Source organism: Plasmodium vivax, chromosome 2 (genome assembly GCF_000002415.2).
Source record: "Plasmodium vivax chromosome 2, whole genome shotgun sequence".
NCBI lineage: Eukaryota > Apicomplexa > Aconoidasida > Haemosporida > Plasmodiidae > Plasmodium > Plasmodium vivax.
The window spans coordinates 635682-653088 of record NC_009907.1 but is presented as its reverse complement, the minus strand read 5'-3'; the positions used below and the strand labels follow the sequence as shown (position 1 = coordinate 653088).

The 17407-nt window shown below is 44.9% G+C and overlaps 6 protein-coding genes across 6 annotated transcripts; 2 read left to right on the top strand and 4 right to left on the bottom strand.

Annotated features, from left to right (window-relative positions):
* Nucleotides 1–912: 912 nt before the first annotated feature.
* PVX_081785 (hypothetical protein, conserved) lies at nucleotides 913–3340 on the top strand (the record flags this gene model as incomplete). Its single annotated transcript, XM_001613582.1, has 2 exons — nucleotides 913–2077; nucleotides 2235–3340. 2 exons carry the CDS (start codon nucleotides 913–915, stop codon nucleotides 3338–3340), a joined length of 2271 nt encoding a protein of 756 aa, XP_001613632.1.
* A 70-nt stretch (nucleotides 3341–3410) lies between these two features.
* Nucleotides 3411–4887, bottom strand: PVX_081780 (hypothetical protein, conserved). The gene is made up of 5 exons (XM_001613581.1): nucleotides 4518–4887; nucleotides 4250–4316; nucleotides 4010–4124; nucleotides 3714–3817; nucleotides 3411–3562 (listed from the first exon to the last, which is right to left on the bottom strand). Exons 1-5 carry the CDS (start codon nucleotides 4681–4683, stop codon nucleotides 3523–3525), a joined length of 492 nt encoding a protein of 163 aa, XP_001613631.1. The 5' UTR covers nucleotides 4684–4887; the 3' UTR covers nucleotides 3411–3522.
* Nucleotides 4888–5426: 539 nt separating this feature from the next.
* PVX_081775 (hypothetical protein, conserved) lies at nucleotides 5427–8397 on the bottom strand (the record flags this gene model as incomplete). The annotated part of the gene is made up of 1 exon (XM_001613580.1): nucleotides 5427–8397. The coding sequence occupies one exon, from the start codon at nucleotides 8395–8397 to the stop codon at nucleotides 5950–5952; it is 2448 nt and encodes an 815-aa protein (XP_001613630.1). The 3' UTR covers nucleotides 5427–5949.
* Nucleotides 8398–9608: 1211 nt separating this feature from the next.
* On the bottom strand, nucleotides 9609–11403 carry PVX_081770 (hypothetical protein, conserved; the record flags this gene model as incomplete). The annotated part of the gene is made up of 1 exon (XM_001613579.1): nucleotides 9609–11403. Exon 1 carries the CDS (start codon nucleotides 10977–10979, stop codon nucleotides 9609–9611), a length of 1371 nt encoding a protein of 456 aa, XP_001613629.1. The 5' UTR covers nucleotides 10980–11403.
* Nucleotides 11404–12332: 929 nt separating this feature from the next.
* Nucleotides 12333–15011, top strand: PVX_081765 (mRNA decay protein, putative; the record flags this gene model as incomplete). Its single annotated transcript, XM_001613578.1, has 1 exon — nucleotides 12333–15011. The coding sequence occupies one exon, from the start codon at nucleotides 12333–12335 to the stop codon at nucleotides 15009–15011; it is 2679 nt and encodes an 892-aa protein (XP_001613628.1).
* Nucleotides 15012–15387: 376 nt separating this feature from the next.
* On the bottom strand, nucleotides 15388–16675 carry PVX_081760 (peroxiredoxin, putative; the record flags this gene model as incomplete). The annotated part of the gene is made up of 2 exons (XM_001613577.1): nucleotides 15388–16352; nucleotides 16469–16675. 2 exons carry the CDS (start codon nucleotides 16673–16675, stop codon nucleotides 15846–15848), a joined length of 714 nt encoding a protein of 237 aa, XP_001613627.1. The 3' UTR covers nucleotides 15388–15845.
* Nucleotides 16676–17407: the final 732 nt, after the last annotated feature.

The window sequence follows — 17407 nt, the reverse complement described above, 5'->3', positions numbered from 1 at the left end:
ACTTTTATGTGTACATGCTAGTTGAGTGACTCTCAAAATAGGAAAAAAAAAAAAAAAAAAAAACGAAAATTTTGTGGCACACATCCCTTTCAGGTGTTGCCATTTTGAAAGTACACCCCTCATTCGACGCAACGGTAATACCTTAAAAATAAAAAAGCAGCTATTTCAAATGTAGGAACATCAATGCGAAGCGTGTGCAGGCGTAAAGTTTGTCTTTTTCCTTTCTCTTAAGTCCGTATTCCTGGTTATATCTTGGTTGGGGATTTTTCCCACTCAGCATACAAACGCAAGTGCTGCCAAAAAATAACCCTGTTACGCATTTTACACTTTATTTTTGCGGAACCACACGTGGGTCATAAATAAATGTATTTTTTTTTTTTTCCTCTTTGTCCTTCTCCCCTTTCCTTTAACGTAAAAAAATGATGTATAGATAAAAAAAACAAAAATGAACGGGCAGAATGGGAAAGGAAAATTTGCCACTTCTCAATCGCAACACCTGCGGGAAAATGCAGCATACAAATGTGCGTATATGCTCAGGTGTACACACCCACCTGTTGTATTTTCACCCGCCTGCTTCCTGCACCTGTAAAAATGCGAATGGTTAGTATTGTCCCCGCCCAGTGCACACACTGGTGCTATTCTGCTCTCCCGCGAAAGGGAAAAACATAAAAGTGGGCATTCTCCACCCGCGCTATATCAGTGTGTCTGTCCATTTTTTCTGTTGCCGTCTTCCCTTCCATTTGTACTCCAATGTGATGAGGAAAAAAAAAAAAAAAAAAGGTGCACATGGCCGCCTCCCCCCCCAACTTCCTAAACGCGAAAGTAACCACCTTTACGCACAGCATAAACGAATAAAATAGCCCCTCTGCGCGACTAACAGCTTCGTGAAGCAGAAAAGGCCGAGTCAAAATTATGGTGCCCGCACAACATAGCGCACATGACACCAAAGCGGTTTTTAACTCCAAGGAAGAAGACCTGTTTTACTTATTCAAAAATCCCAGCACAGCAGAGGATCATAGAAAAAGGGTGAAAATTAAATCCTTGGACGAGCTGATCCGCGGGTTTTTGCGCGACGAAAGGGGCATTTTCGAGAAATACAGGCCCTGCGAGTTGGACTGTCAAAATGGGGAGGGTGAAGCGAACGAGGCCAACCCAGCGGGTGAAGCGAATGTGGCCAACCCAGCGGACCAACCGAATGAGGCCAACCCAGCGGACAAACTGAGCGAAAACCGGGGCGCCCCAAATCCGAAGAACCTGCCCCCCATCCGCATAAACAACCAGTACAACGACCTCCTACTCCTGTCGAGGAAAGACATGGACAGCGAGCGCTTCCATTTGAAAAAAATACAAAAGGCGTGCACCAAAGTGTGCAACAGCTTAAAATTCTACAAGGCAGAAAATCATGACAAGCATAAATTTAGGCCCACAAATATAAACACAGACGTTATAAAAATAAAACACGATTTGGAAGTACTCCAATATAGCAATCATGCAGTTTGCCCGGGTAATGATGCCGAAAAAACGGCCCTACGAATGGTACAGGAAAAATGTAAAAAAATTGTGCAGGGACTAAATTTTAATTGCGATTCGGTGGATGTAGCAGAAGTTATCGATCTCTTAAACGTCATTACCACTCCAGATTTTGATGAACGGCTAGACAAAAGCAAGTACTTGAAATTATTTTTAAATAAATATCATTATGTGTATCCTTATGAGGACATTGGTGGGTTAAGAAAAATTAGAAAGTACATCAGGACGAAGCATTTGACACGAGGAGATTTTTACATCGACCACAGTGACATTTCGAAATTTTACTTAAAAACGAATTTGGAGAAAATTATCAAAAATGAGCAATTCATAAATAACATGCTAAATCTGCACATAGACAATGGGAAGTTTTGGGTTCAGCTTGTGCACAACATATGGATTCCTCTCGCCATGGAAATTTTCAACACCACGCGTAATTCGTTTTACTCCTACCTCATGAATTACGACAATGATGCGTCGGTGCTGGATCAGTATGTCTACTCGCGCGCGAACGGGAAGTTTTACAAGTTCAGCCACTACATTTTTACGGGTAGGCGAGGGCGGTCACGCACGGCGGCTCGTCGGCTGGGTGGTCCCACTTACACAGTGTTGCCGCTGTATGACCAACCTGTAAAGTGACAAACTTGTGCGTTTTTTCCCCCACACCGCTTCACCACACCGCTGCCACACACTGCTCACCCCCGCAGGCGCCCTGTTCAGCGGAGTCCCCAGCATCTACCGACTGCTCATGCGGCTCCACGCGTACAAGTACAGCGAGGTGCGCATCAACATGACGCTGCAAAAGAACAGCCGCAACATTTACAACGACGTGGTCATATCGAGCCTGAACTACCACATCGACGTGATAAGGAACCTCTTCCCCTTCTTCAAGGAGTACAAACATGTTGATATGGAAAAAATCGTCGAGAGCTTCTTCGACTCGGCCTTTTTCAACCTGATCATGAATTCGTTAAGAAAGAAAAACATCGAAAAGGTGACGGTCAGCCAAAAGTACCTAACTTTTGTCAACTCGTTTTTCCTAATGATAACGGAATTTTTATATGGAGTGTCTAACAAAAACTGCCTCGAAAAAATAAACGAAAATCAGATCAAACTGCTTGACATACTGAATGAGATTTTCTACGACGACATGAACATCCTCATCGGGAGAGACGTCTTGCTATTCGTCGCCGATCTGTTGTGTCTATACAAACTAAGATCCATTTATATAAAAAAAAAATATTGCGAGCATATTCTACACATGACAAAAATTATTAAAAAAATGTATTACCATAAAAGCTCTCTAACAAATGAAAGTACATGGAAGCAGGTCTACGTAATAGCCGTCAAAATTCATCACTTCGTTTCATGTGCTCTGCAAAGAAAGCAAACAGTAAGCGATAATATTATGTTGCAAGAACTGACAATCGTCAACAGGTACTACTTTAATAATTTGAAGCAAGAAAATTCCATAGGAGAATTTTATTTTTTAAAAAATATAAACTATGGCATTTACTGCTGGAATGCTGTATGCAATAAATATCTTAATGTGCACCATTTTGAAAATAACAAAAATAATTTTGAGTATTGCCCGGGTTGTTACATTGCTACTTACTGCTCAGAAAGGTGTAAGTTAACTCACTTAATTTCCTCGCACCATAATGTCTGCGTTTATTTTAAGACTGTTCCTTCCTTCCTCAAGTTTAGCAACCTGGTAGATGACCCTGCCTTCGACAAAATGAAGTACTTAAATATCTTTCAGCACATTGATACTTTCGACCGGGGGAATGACACCTACCAGGTTATCTACTGAGTTGGTACCTCTCCTGCCACTGCAGTTATGCCACCTACGTTTTTTTTTCTTCTTTTATTTTTTACAAATTTTGCGCAAAAGTACGAAGAGGTACACACCCCTTTGATAGACTCAACCTCACTCCAGTACGTTCCAACAAATTTGCGCAAAAAAAAAGTCGCATGACCCCCCGGGGAGAACCTTCAATATTGCCTTTCCGGGACCCAGCCCTTTTCTTTGTCCCTACAAAATAGAAAAAGGGGTGCCATTTGGGAAAAATGGAGCAGCCGCACATTTCGCATCATCGGGAGGGGGTACGTACACTCGTATGACAGCGTATGTATACACACATGTGTGGCACCCCCTCATTTTGCGCCTCCCTTTTTTCCCTCACGTGTAAACAAATCTGTTGTATCTGGCCCGCTCGTCCGATCTGTGCAGACTCGTTCCGTTCCTCTTCCGCTCCTCGATAATTTGCCTTTCCCTGAACTTCACATACTGAGGGGGGCAGAGATGGGGATGCGAAAATGTGGTCACGTGCGCACGCAGGTACGAGCGAGAGGTGTGCCCGTCAAATTCACGGTTGGCATTTTTCTTCCACGTTACGGAAGGCACTTCTTTTCCATTCTGCAGTGCTATTTTTCCTACTTTTCGCCATTCGCCTCCCCATTCGCGTTCCCTTTCACGTACCTCCAGATTTTCATACTTCTTCAAGCACTTCCTCATTTTAAGCATCACATCTTTGCATCGCAGAATTGTCCACAGCCTTCCCACCGAGCACTCCACGTAGTCGTCAATTTCGGCCCTACGAGGGGGGTCAGGTAAAAAGTGAGCACATCGGTGAGGGAGATCGCACCATCTACATAAGCATGCACACATGGCTATTCTCGTGGTGCCCTCTTAACCCATCAACAGCACGTCCATTTTTACCTGCATTTGTCTCGTAACTCCAGGGCCAGTATTTTCTGAGCTTCCTTCTTTTCCTTCTGCTCGATCACTACGGGGGTAAGAAAGAAAAGAATGTTGGGGGGTGGAATAAAACAACCATGTCAGGTGTTTTAGATGAACAAGTAACTTCATGAGAAGGCATAAAGGCATGCGGCGATACTAACACCAGCGCATTACTGGCACAGCTCTGCGTATCTGCTGAACGGCAGTCAACCACCTTCTGTGGTGCTGCCAGACGAGGCTCACTCACAAGTGGCTTCCTTAATTTCGAAGTATGGGATCCTGTTGTTCCTGTTATTTTCTATAAAATCCTTTGGGAGCGATTTTTCAAAATTCTCCTTCGTTTCTTCATCGTAGTTGTTCTTTATCGCCTTCTGATCTTCTGTTCTTCTTATGGGGGTCCATATTTTCCTCATTTTATGGTTACATGTTGGTTTGAATCGTCACCTGGGGAGGACTGAACTGGAAGGGCTTTACCAATGCGGCGTGTTGTAGGTAGATTACGTTATGCCTCTTACGAATGAGCATACACATACCAGGTGGCGTTCATTTGGGGGAAATTCCTACAAGGCAGAAGTTATATTTTGGCTTGCCCTCCTTTTAGGGAACTATGTCGCCACGGTCAAATTTAATTGGATACTTGAGGGGAAGGAAAAGGCCCGGTCCGACTTTTCACCCAGGCGCGAGGGATTGGCAAAGCGGAGAAGAAGTCACCCGTACGTATGCGATTGGGAATGTTCCCCTTTTTTGCACCTGAGCGTGTGGCCGAGTAGCCCATTTGAATACTTCCCGAGGGGGGAGGCCCTCCACGGAGCTACGCCTGTCAGCTCGCGCTTTGAATAGGCAAAAATGCGGGACCTTTCCCACCACCCGATATTTCTGCCTTCAAGAAGCGGTGACTAAGAACCTTCCTATGACGCATTGATGGAGGAAAAAAGTTCGCTCCTTTTTAAACCTATTTTTTGGGACACACTGCTCTATTATGCATACGCACGCCTGCCTTTTCGGCTGGATTGGATCGCGCGGACTGCCCTTTTTTTTGGCCTTAAAAATGTAAAATTATACATTATAAAATTTTCCCTTTAAAAGGAGAAGATGCTAACAAAGGGTTAATTTCAAAACGGAAAAAACGTGGCATACATTTGCGCAATTCCTCAAATATGGACAATTTTCTTTACAAAAAAAAAAAAAAAAAAGGGACAACAAAATTTAATGCTGCTCATTGAAGTGGTGGAACTGTGAGAGGACTCGACGGTTACAAAATTTGGTTCACAAAAAAAAAAAAATAAAGCTACGCCACATGCGATGTACACATAGGTGTGCGTAGTTACATACGCGCTTGCGCCGACGTGGCCTCGCCAAACCGCTGCAAACGCAGACGCAACTTCGACTGCGCAGATGTTGGCTAACGGCGGGGGGCGAAGCAACATGCCAGCGCTGCTGAATTTTACACGGTTCGCCTCGCCCCTTACCGGTTTGCGGAATCCCCCAGTTAACACCTTCAAAGTTTGCTCCCCGGGCGTATACCACACCATCCCGCGCTCCGAATGTTTGCCAGCTTGCGGTGGCACCGAAACGGGGCTTCCTCCAGATGGATTACCTCTTTACTGTGCATTTCCCACGTGGGTACTACGTAGCCGCTACGCCACAGAAATGTAGTGCTGACGCGCACCACCTGAGTGCTACTCCCCGCAGAGCGGCATGCTGAACTTGGCGGCGATCTTATTATACCTCTCCTTAATCTGGGGGTGGTGCAAAACCACGCCGTTCAGCTGGTTCCCCAGGGTGATCCAGTTGCTCCTGATGTTGTGGGGCCTCCCGAAAAGCTCGATTTTTAAATTCTGAGGGCACATTCGCTCTATGAGGGAGTAAATTTCGTCGGGCTTCCTAGAAGTTTCTCTCACCTCCGACACGATAACGTTGCAGTCGATATTTCTGTTAACAACGGGGTTTCCCTTGATGCCAACTAGGCAATGCTCCTTAGAATGATTAAGCCAGTGGCCAGTCCTACCCGTTCTTATGATCCTTTGCAAATGATTCGTTTTGACCCATAAAATTTCTTCCACCCTTTTGTAACCCCATATTTGCAGGCACTCCCTTGCCAATTCCATGGCCCTACCAGTGACCCACAAAAAGATCATGCCTTCATCTTGTATCAGCTGCACAGGTAGCAGCTTCATTTCATTATCTGTCATCGTCCCGTAAGGTAAATCCATATGGATGTCCCACGGAGGGTCTGCCATCACCACACTAACGTACTGGTTGAAGATACTCAAGTCAAAGTTTCTTAAATCGCATCGTATCCACTGCGGTCCGTAGGTATTATCCGTCATGCTGAAAATGTGCACTTTCTTCTCGCTTACACATTCTTGATGGGTGCCTACTACCTGGTCGTCTTTATCCACCGCGTAATGAACGAATTTGCACGTTTCAATATGCCTGCAGGTGTCTAAATAGGAGCAGTCTCCCAATGACACATCTGTATGCTCGGATATAATTTTCTTAAAATGAACCTTGTTGCATTCTTTGTTGTGCTTTTGGCATGCCTTTTTCGTCAAATGTGGGCATATAATCTTTACAGAGTCTTCTTTTTTTTGAAATTTTTTTATTCTCATTTCTTCAATCACCGTCGGGGCTTCGATTATCGATAGGATGTTGATCTTCTCCTGTTTTATTTTCTTTTCCTTCGCCGTTGGTTCGTTAAGTAAATTTTCCAGATAGTTTATTTTGTTGCTCCCACTACTGTTGTTAGCATGTTTGGCCTCGTCACTTTGGCTATATTTGTTCCCCCCTTGGGCACCCTCTCCATACTTTGCTTCATACTCCATGGCATGACTTTGGTTAAGAATTTTTTTTTTTTTTTTTTCATTTTCTTGCAGAAGCGAGTTGTACGTGTTACTCCCGCTGCCGTCTGTCCCCCCGGTGGGTCGATACCCATACGGGATTTGCACACGCGCGCCTTTTTTATCCTCGACATTTCCCCAGTCACTTTTCTTTATGCCTCTTCCTACGCCTATTCCATCTCCCCCCCGTGCGCTGCCCTTACCCTGTTGAAACAGACACTTCATGAGTAAATTCTTCACATTCTTTATGTGGATAACTTTTATTATGATGCTTATGCCCACGTTTTCTATGTCGATGCAGGCCTCCTCTAGCTTTATTTCTTTATGCTTTTCTAGACTCGGCTCACCTACATTTGTACCAACTGGACCCCCCTCTCCTCCTCTGTTAAGAGACATATACGTGAGTACCTCATTTAGGATGTTTATTTTGAGTAACTTTACATTTTTCCTATTTCTGTTTTTTATCTCTCTTAACATTTCAACCGACGAGAGGGACATGTTCATCTTAACTTTATTTTCATTTTCCTTCCCACACATTTGCAGCAACAACTTGCAGGCGTATATTAGCAAAGCTGCGCTGTCGTTTATTTCTATGTTGCTTAAATTGGTTAGCATCTCGTATGAGGTGGTACTCTCGGGGGGAGGTCCCTTCTTTTCCCTCTGCTTCATCAGTTCTACATCCTTGTTTGACGTGTTTTCATTCACTGAGCGGAAGCTATGTGCGCTTTGACTCACATTGGAGGAGTCCCTCCCTAGTTTTTCCGGGCGGATGTTCCACTGCTGCGCGTCATCGGGCGTGTTGCTTTTGCTGAAGACGGGGGTATCCTTATTCCTCGTGGGAATTGGTTTGCTTTGGTTTGCGCCCAGCGGGGGTTCTTTCTTCCCCTGTCGCGTGGGCTCTCCGAGGTGTGATCGGTCGGTGTGATGTGATCGGTCGGCGTGGTGTGATCGATCCGCGCTGTACAATCGGTCCGCGTTGTGTAACCGGTCCGCGTGGTACCCCCGATCGTTTTTCCTATGACTTATCTGGTTGTAGCCGCCAGAGCTGCCGCCCTCGGGGGGGCCCCTCCTCCCCTGGCTCCCCCACTCATCCTCCGCACGGTGCTCTCTATCTCCCCTTAACGTTTGCTCATTCTTACGTTTATAGGGATTCTCTTCATTTTTCCCTTCTCTTTTTCTTTCCTCCAAAGTTGGTTCCTTCTTTTCTCCTAAGTTATTGTCAATTATGTTTATGTTCCCAAGCAGTTCTCTTTTCCTTTTCAGATATTTTTCCCTGGCCAACGACATTTTTTGTTTTTTTTTGTTTTTTTTTTTTTATCTTTGAAAGCGCCCTCGATGTTCTTTCTCTGCGCTCTCTACGCGTTACCCATCCAGCAGTTATATGCAGGCACGCTGAAGGTACGTAAAAGCGTTCATGCGTACATAACGTTGGGAGGGGGGGGCATTCATACTCATACACTTGCCATGTTTACTCTTCCTCTGCTGGGAAGGCAAATTTAAGTTGTCACGTATTCTGCCTTGACTGCTTCCCCTTCGAACGTTTTTTCGCCTTCCCCTTTTTTTTTTACGCACGCGAAGCGCACATTGGAATGTATACTCGGACGTATGGATCATTTTTTTTTTTTTTTTTTTTTTTGCAAAAGGGGCGTTGGGAAAAAAAAAAAATGGAAAAAAAAAAAAAAGCCATTTTGCAGAAAAATCCGTTTAACACATGCTTATGCGTTGCTTTCCCTTCTTAGCATCAGCTGTGGGGAAAACAAAAATGGGAAAGCGCGAAGAAATTCTTTGCCACGATGAAGAGGAACATCATGGGAAGTTCTCCACATAAAAGGCTACCCCCTTTAACTGCAAAAAAAAAAACAAAAGAGAATTCAAAATTTTCATAGCATTTTACCCGCCTTCCTATTTATTTTTACCAAATATGTCGGAAAGAAAAAGAGAACGTTGTATCAATCCCTTTAAACACCACTCAATAAAGCAGCGAGGTTGCTAATAACACAATATGTATGTGTTTCCTTTTTTTTTTAAATATACCATGCTGCATGTACTTACTATGCACGCATGTTACTTTTTACGGGGGGTTAAAGTTGGCAAGAAAAAAAGGGGGGCGTCTACAGGGGCACGCGTAACACATTTTGTACGGCGTTCTCTTCGTCCACAACTCTTCCGTTTTTTCACGAGAAGGTTTTTAAGAAGGAACGGCACACATATGCCTAGTGCGGGTATCTTCCCCTGTATGCGCGCAGTGGGCGTCGCGCTCGCGCCGCCGACCCCTCAACGAAAAAAAAGCACAAATGGGCGTAAACAGGTGCAAGACGGTGTAAAAGGCGTAACAGCGCGTAATAACGCTAAAACGCAGACACATGCAAAGGGGGAAAAACTCAACCAAACATTCACATTCAAACACAAATGCGCACCCGCGTTACCGGGCGTGGGAACGGTCCGGGGGGCGCCTCCTCTCGTGGTAGGCCCAGGTGCAGCCCACCACCACCAAAAACCTAAAAGTCTATGTCCATCTTAATGGGGGTCCGGATAGACTTCATCCTCTTAAACAGCTTCTTCTTCTTTTTTAAATTTTCCATTTTCTTATGCACATTCTTTTCCATCCGCATCTGCTGCGGGGAAACATAATTCTTGTACTTTACATTTTCATACAAAACCCTCCCTCTGAAACATTCCTCAAAGATACGAATAATATGTAGAGTAAACTTGGGGCCAATTTCCACCAACTTCTGCTTATTAACATTGTTAGAGTCTGCTAAAGTTATGGGCATAATTTGGTAATGCCTAAAATAAATCAAATTATTTACATGTACAAAACTGTAGCAGTGATCGTAGAAGGGCTTGCTGAGCGGGTGGTAGTTAGGCGTCCCGAACACTTGAATGAAAACCTCTTTAATCAATTTCAGGTGCTCCAATTCGTCAAATGGCTTGCTAAAAATTAAAAGCGGCCTGGAATAAAGTAAGCAGTTCCCCGAAAAGAGTAAACTGTGCAGGGGGATATAATCCAAAATCTCAAAATATAGGGAAGGCCCTGTTTTATTTTTACAAATCCACAAACAATATCTTTTTTTTTTTATATCAAAAAAGATAATGTTATTACAATTTCTGCTGTAGCTTATGTCGCACAGGTCAGTTTTTTTGGCCTTTTTGTTCCACTTGCTTTCCGTCTTATGATGCGGCAGCAACAGCTTTAAATTTTCGACGAACGATTTGCAGTTCTTTTTTTTTAGCGGCGACCTCACGATCAGGACTCTCTGCCGGTTTCTCCAGAGCTCGTTTTTTTGGATGTACGTTGCGTCTTTCAGCAAGTAGGGGTCTTCATCCGCGCCGTCCTCGAGTGCGTCTCGTTCGTCCTCTCCCTCGTCATCATCATCATCATCATCATCTCCTTCGTCTTCCTCCTCATCATTATTTTCATCATCATCATCTTCATCTTCATCCTCCTCATCCTCATCATCTTCCTCCTCCTCATCGTCATCATTTTCATCATCATCATCAACGTCTTCTTCTTCTTCATCTTCCTCCTCCTCATCGTCATCATTTTCATCATCATCATCAACGTCTTCTTCTTCTTCATCTTCCTCATCCCCCTCATCATTCTCTTCTTCTTTCTCCTCCACTCGCACCTCGACGGCACCATCTGCCTGCGCACTCGCCTGCGTACTCACCTGCGCACCATCATCCTCACCAGGCAGGGCACGCTTCTTCACCACGGCCTGCCTATAATCCTCCGCACCTTCCTTCCTTTTCTTAGAATCACTTGAGTCTCCATTTAGTGGCGTACCTGATTCTTTCCCCTCCTCCTTCGCTTCAACATCCTGGACCACTTCTTTTTCTTTACTTTCCTCTTCTCTCTGTTCACTCATTTTCTGCAATGACGATGAGGCAGAATGATAATTCTTCAAATGAGAGTTTTCAAAAATGAGAGCTCCTTTTTTCTTTTCTCCAAAAGGACGGGTAAATAAATGTATGCAACTGGCGAATTGCTAATTACCCCCTTTTCTGTTTTTTTTCTTTTTTTAAGTAAAAAATTGTGCCAGTTTGGCGAACAGACGAACGGCACAACGCTCTGTTCCTTCAATTTGACACAAAATGTGGTTCTTCAACGGCATGCTTAATCCTTCTCAGTGAAAGTACCTTTCTCCTCAATTTTTTAACTCACTTTTTCTCCGTTCATATGTCAAAATGGCGTCGTTTTTTTTAAAAAAGGTGGGTAATTTTTTTGCCCCCAATGTATATTACTCTTAAGCCGCAGCATAAATGCTACAAATGAAACGTTTTATTACTTGCGTATTGACGTATTGGTAAGATTAAAAAAAACTCCATGATGGTTTACCCGATAGTGCTCCAATTAGCGCTGATGTAAAACGCTTCCACGCCTACGTGGGGGAAAAGCAAACGCAACGCATACATGAGCTAACATAATGCGGCGCCACATGGGGTATACAGGAATATCCCGGTCCCGCCCTCAACTCCGCACTATGGCCCTTCCGAAGAATTCTGCTGACGCGGTGGGGAATAAAAGAAGTGCCCAAAAAGGGTAAAACAAGAGCATGAGCATGAGGTCATGGGAGAAAGGGAACATTCCTGCGCTTACGTAAACATGTAAACGTGTACATTTGTGCATACCCCCTTTTGCGAGAAAAAAAAAAAGCGGAAGCCACAAGTAACTCTGGAAAAAGGCTCACAAAAACCGTCGAAGCAAACAGGGCGAAAAGCATGCGGCGCCTTTTTAATGCTCCCCCGCTATGCGCGACCGTCGAAATATTTTTTCTGCCTTCAGCCCCGCAGAGAAAATCTTGCCTTCCATTTTGAATAAACCATATTGAGATAAAATCCATCCAAAAAACTGGCAACAAGTTGAAAAAAAAAAAAAAGGATAAACGATAAATGAGAAAAAGCACAAATCGTACGTGCAAGGATAAAACGAGAACAAAATACCAAAAGAACGACGATTTTTGAAATATTTTTGAGAACATATATCCCTTAATTTTTAGGGGAAGAAAAAACTATGCGGAATCTTTCCTCCACCTGCAGTGAACAAACCGCATTATGAAAGGACATTCTCAAGTATAATACTCTACTCTGCAATAAGTTCCTCTTAACCCATTGGCAGATTATTCCTTTTTTTTTTTTATTGCTACTTTTTTGCCACTTTCTTTCCCGCCTTGAATAAATACCTACATAGATTTTCCAAAAAAGAAGAAAAACAGAGCAAAATGAGCAATTTAAAAAAGGAAGAAACCTGCCAGAATGGCGAAAAGGAAGTAACTGAACAGACGGCAGCCTTGACGAATGAGAAAGCCTCCAGCGAACCGACGCCGAAGAAAAAGGTCACCAAGAAAGTTAGTTTCCTCCTGGACGAGGATGGGGCAAATGCGAAAAAGGAAGACGTAAAAGTGAATGGCGGTTCTTTGGAGGGGCACCAAAATGGGGATGTTTCCCACGCAGGCACGGACGAGGGGAAGCACAGCGACGATCAGAAAGGTGACTGCAAGGCGAACGACTTTGCGAAAATCAGTTGGGCCCAGCGCAACAGCGGCGGTGAACGAAACGGTGGCGAATGCTGGGGGAAAGAAGAAGACACCCCCAATGGCAGTTCTTGCAACGAAAATGAGCACAAGCTCTTCTCCAGCGAGGACAACCAGCACAAGCTGTTCTCCAACGACGACAACCAGCATAGGCGCTTCCACACCCAGTTCAAGTTTTTCACAGCACAGGAGACCCAGCACAAGATGCTCGCCCCCCAGGAAAACCAACACAAGCTGTTCGCCTCGCGCAGCAAACAGAACGAATACAAAGACAAGGAGAAAGCGCCAGTGTACGTTAAATTCGACAAGCGTGAGTGCGCAAAGAATGAGCAGAACTCCGTGTTTTTGAAGGACCAGCTGGAGGGGGGCGAGACTGACGAGATGGCCGCCAATGAAGGGAGCGCAGAAGTGGAAAAACACGCTGAAATGCAGATTAAAGGGGAGGCCAAATTGAAGGCCCACCTGGAGGTTAAAACGGAACGAACGGACTTCGAAAAGTCGTACAACGAGAGTCTGAATAATTTCCGCGCGTCCTCCTTCGTCGACATTTTGAACTCCATGCAGGGGGGTGGAAAGGGGGGAAACGAGGGAAACGGCGCGCCAAGTGGGGAAGCAAATGGGCTGATGCCAAGTGGAGAAGCAAATGGACTGATGCCCAATGGGAGCGCCCCCCATGAGTGGCGCCCCCCAGCCAACGGGAAGGACTACGAAAACGTGGACGCCGCGGAGCACCAACAAAGCGACAACACGCAGCTGATCGCGTGCATCCTGTGCGGAGACAGCATAAAGGCGAACGCATCAAAAATGTGCAGCAACTGCATTTTGCAAAACGTAGAAAGCAGCAGCGTCAACATTAATAAGGACACCTACCTGATATACTACTGCCGAGAGTGCAAGAGGTACCTGCACAACAGGTGGGTATACTGCGAATTGGAGAGCAAGGAATTACTAGCCCTATGCTTAAAAAAAGTGAATAAATTGAAAAAGCTAAAAATATTGGACGCAAAATTTTTATATACAGAACCGCACAGCAAAAGAATTAAAATCCATCTGAGTGTACAAGAAGAATTGATAAACAACTTCATCAGCGAGATGGAGCTAATTTTACATTACGTAATAAAATACACCCAATGTGATGACTGCAAGAAGACGTATACTCCCTACACATACAACACCTGCGTGTCGGTTAGGCAGAAAGTGGAGCATAAAAAAACACTCCTCTTTTTGGAAAGCTTATTATTAAAATATAATATGAACGAAAATATTATTAACATCGTGTCCAACCCGGATGGATTAGACTTCCACTTCCTATCTCGAACGGATGCCCTCAAATTCTGCGACTTTATATTAAGCAAGACCATGTCAAAGTGTAAAAATTCGAAGCATTTAATAAACCACGATGCGAATAATAACACGTACAATTATTTGTACTCCTTTTCTATTGACATTTGCCCCATATGTAAATACGATTTGATTTTTTTCCCCAAAGATTTATCCATCAAATATGGAATGAAGAGCTCCTTCTACCTTTGCCTGCACGTCTCCATTTTCATCATATTGATTAACCCCTTTTGCTCTTCTAACTCTGCTCATATTTCTCAAGAGCGGTACAACAAGCACCCCTTCCTGCCCCTCCTGAGCAAGGCGGACTCTAAAGTCTTCCTCATACTCAACGTGGAGTACATCGACAGCGACCCGTATTCGAAGAATGAGCGGAGAGGCGGTGCTGCCAACACCACCGCTTCCAGTACCGCCTCCCCCAATGGACGGTGTCGTGACCCCTTTGGAGACGCTGCTCAAGAGGACAGTGCATCCCTGAGTGGACGCCAAAAGGGAGCGTCAAACAGGTCGACCCGAGGCAAAGATAAAAACGTTAACTTGAAGAGGAAAACGAAAAACTCGGTCAGCTCAAACACCGTGGAGGAATTCTCCTCCGATGATCTCTTCCAAGTGAACGAAGAAAATGGCTCTCTCGCAGACACGAAGAGTTGCAAATCCTCCTCGAGAAAGGTAAAGCTAGACAAGCTCGTCTACGCATTTGTAGAGCTATACGACGAATCCGAGGGAAACACAATACTCACCAAAACGTGTAACGCTAGGCATTTAAAACCGGGAGATTATGTCAACGCGTATGACTTAAGAAAACACACCTTCGACAATGACATCAGCTTATATTTGGAGAAGGAGGACAACTACAGCATTATTATTATTGACAAGGTGAAGCCAAAGGAGAGAGAAAAAATAGAAAACGAATTACAAGTCCAGAATAATAATATAGAGACCATGAAGAATGTTAATGATGATGATATTTTCAAGAACATCCTTCTGAACAACTGTGCGGGGATGCAGAATATGACCATCCGTTGAAGGGGTGGGGGTTGCTCCTCTGGATGCAGCTGAATGGGTGGGGCAATCCGTAGGCGTATGAAGCGCACAGTCGTGATTTTCACCACCACCCCTTATCTCATCGCTTCTCACACGTACGGATGGCCGTACCCCGTGTGCCACCCCTTTCGCCGCTAAACAAGGCAACGTTTGGCAGCAGCTGTCAAATTGGAGTACACACTTGGGTGCGTTCCAACCTGCGCTTTAAAAATTGGCCTCCACGTATGCTGGCCTGCGGTCTGCCCTCCGCGGCAGTAGTGCTACTCCTGCTTGTGCGGAAATGCTCACACACGCGAGTAATACACCTGGCTAGTGAGCACCAGCGAAGCCACAAACAGTAAAACTTCTTTTTTTTTAACAACTGTTTAAGTGAACACTCATTTATGTTTGCCAAATTAATTTTAAATAGTCAACTGTACAAATGAGACTGCGCGGGCACACTTCGCATGCTTCGTGCAGAGCCGCTCGCTGAAGGCTCCCAACTGGGCCTGGGAGAGCCCCGGTGCACACACAAGTTCACCCCCCGTACACATCTGCGTGTCAGATGAAAAATGCAAAAAAAAAAATAAAATAAACAACTACGCTAATGTAAACAAATGACTGCCCACGCTCACTTCCGTGCACCACAAGGGAAAGACACTTCGATGAAATGCGCCTTTCGTTGGGACCCCCACAAACGGTTGGGCCTTCTAAACGATGGGAACCAAAGCTCAACAATTCGGCAGGGTCAACCCATCCCACTTCTCTCACTCCCACTTCTATCACTACCACTTCTATAACTACCACTTCTATCACTCTCACTTCTATCACCCCCCCTCAGAGCTGGTTCTGCCGAAGGAACTCCTTAACAGCCGCAACGGAGGAAACTTCGTACGGGTCCGCCTGCATATTATGTTGCTTGTCTTTCTCCTGAAACATTTTTATTAGGATGTTATTTTCCACTATGGCAACGAACCTCCAAGGCCTCATGCCCATAAAGAAATTGGACTTATCCACAAGCATATTCATACTCTCCGTGAAGGAGCTATTCCCATCACTCACATATTTCACCTTTTTTATGTTCATATTTTTGAACCAACTTTTTAACACAAAAATGTCATTGTTGGTGATGCAGTAGATGTCATCAAATTTATTTTCCTTAATGAAGAAATCGTATTCGTCTTCATACTGCGGTATCATTTTGGACGTGCAGGTGGGGGTGAAAGCTCCCGGCAGGCTTATCAGGAGTATCTTTTTGTTCTTAAACAGCTCGTGCGTGTCGATGGCTTTGAAGTCGTTTTCCTCCCCCGGCTGGTCCGTGCCACTCATGTTGTGCACGTCGATCTGGGGCAAAAAAGGGGGGAAGTAAATAACGCATATTACAGTGCAGTATAGGCTGCATGACGAACGAAGCGGCCGGACGACCGAACAACGGCAGGAACGGCCGATCCTCATCGTACCATAACTTTCACGTTCGGAATCAGGTCATTCTCCTTGAGGTCATTGGCCAGATCTATGCTCTTAGACTCGTGCAGCTTTTGCGAGGACCTGCTGCTTGGGCTCCCCCTTCTGGATACAACATTCAGAGCCTGGTTGGGCGCGAATTTTTTAAAGCCGAAACAGAGGTGTGCCAGAAAGAGGAAAATGGTAACGACGATTCCTTTCATCTTTCTGTCCGTCTGTTCTGTTGAATAGGGGCTCGGTAAATATCAAACGGGGCTGCACCTGTGTGTACGTACGTATGTATGTATGGAGGGGGGAGGCCTCGGGATGTTCTTCTTCTCCTATTTGGGGTGGTTCCCCTTCCGTCGTGCTACTATCGTGGCGTATATATGGCCGCACAAAACGACAAGAATGCAGCGAGCACATACGCGTAGTGACGATGAACATATGGGGGGAAAAATCTATATGGTGAAAATATTAATTAACTCTCCAATCCGAAATGCTTTATTTCCCCTACCGTTCCACGCGCTCGACTGTTAATACTTCCTCCCGTTTGCAGTGTAGAGGGGGTGAAAAATGAAGAACATGGTTAAATGTATTTTCCGCCGAACTGCCACTGGCATTTTTTTGCGCCTGTCACACACTGCCGATGTGACCACGTGCTTGCGCTAATGGGCTGCTTCTCTTCCTGCGCTTTGCTATTTTTGACGCTTCAAAGCAGCGCTTAATTGAGGACAATACCTCTACATTGGCAGTTCCACTTCGCTACGCACATGCCGCGTTATCTCTCCCCGCGCAGGGCAGCAATGGCATAATGCCGCAATTTCAAACTAAAACGCAAACTCAAAGGCAAACTCACACTGCTGCTTCCCTTTTGGAAAAGTCGCCGTTCCAGATGAGCAAACTGGCAGCTCGTATTCAAGTGGCCCCCCAAAAAAAAGGAAAAAAAAAACACA

Bases quoted from the DNA above. Each gene is read 5' to 3' on its own strand.
- PVX_081780 (XM_001613581.1), bottom strand. From the start codon at position 4,683: ATGAGGAAAATATGGACCCCCATAAGAAGAACAGAAGATCAGAAGGCG. The intron at 4,317-4,517 runs GTGAGTGAGCCT...TTACCCCCGTAG, and splicing joins CGAAATTAAGGAAGCCACTT to TGATCGAGCAGAAGGAAAAG. The intron at 4,125-4,249 runs GTAAAAATGGAC...CCCCCCTCGTAG, and splicing joins GAGTTACGAGACAAATGCAG to GGCCGAAATTGACGACTACG.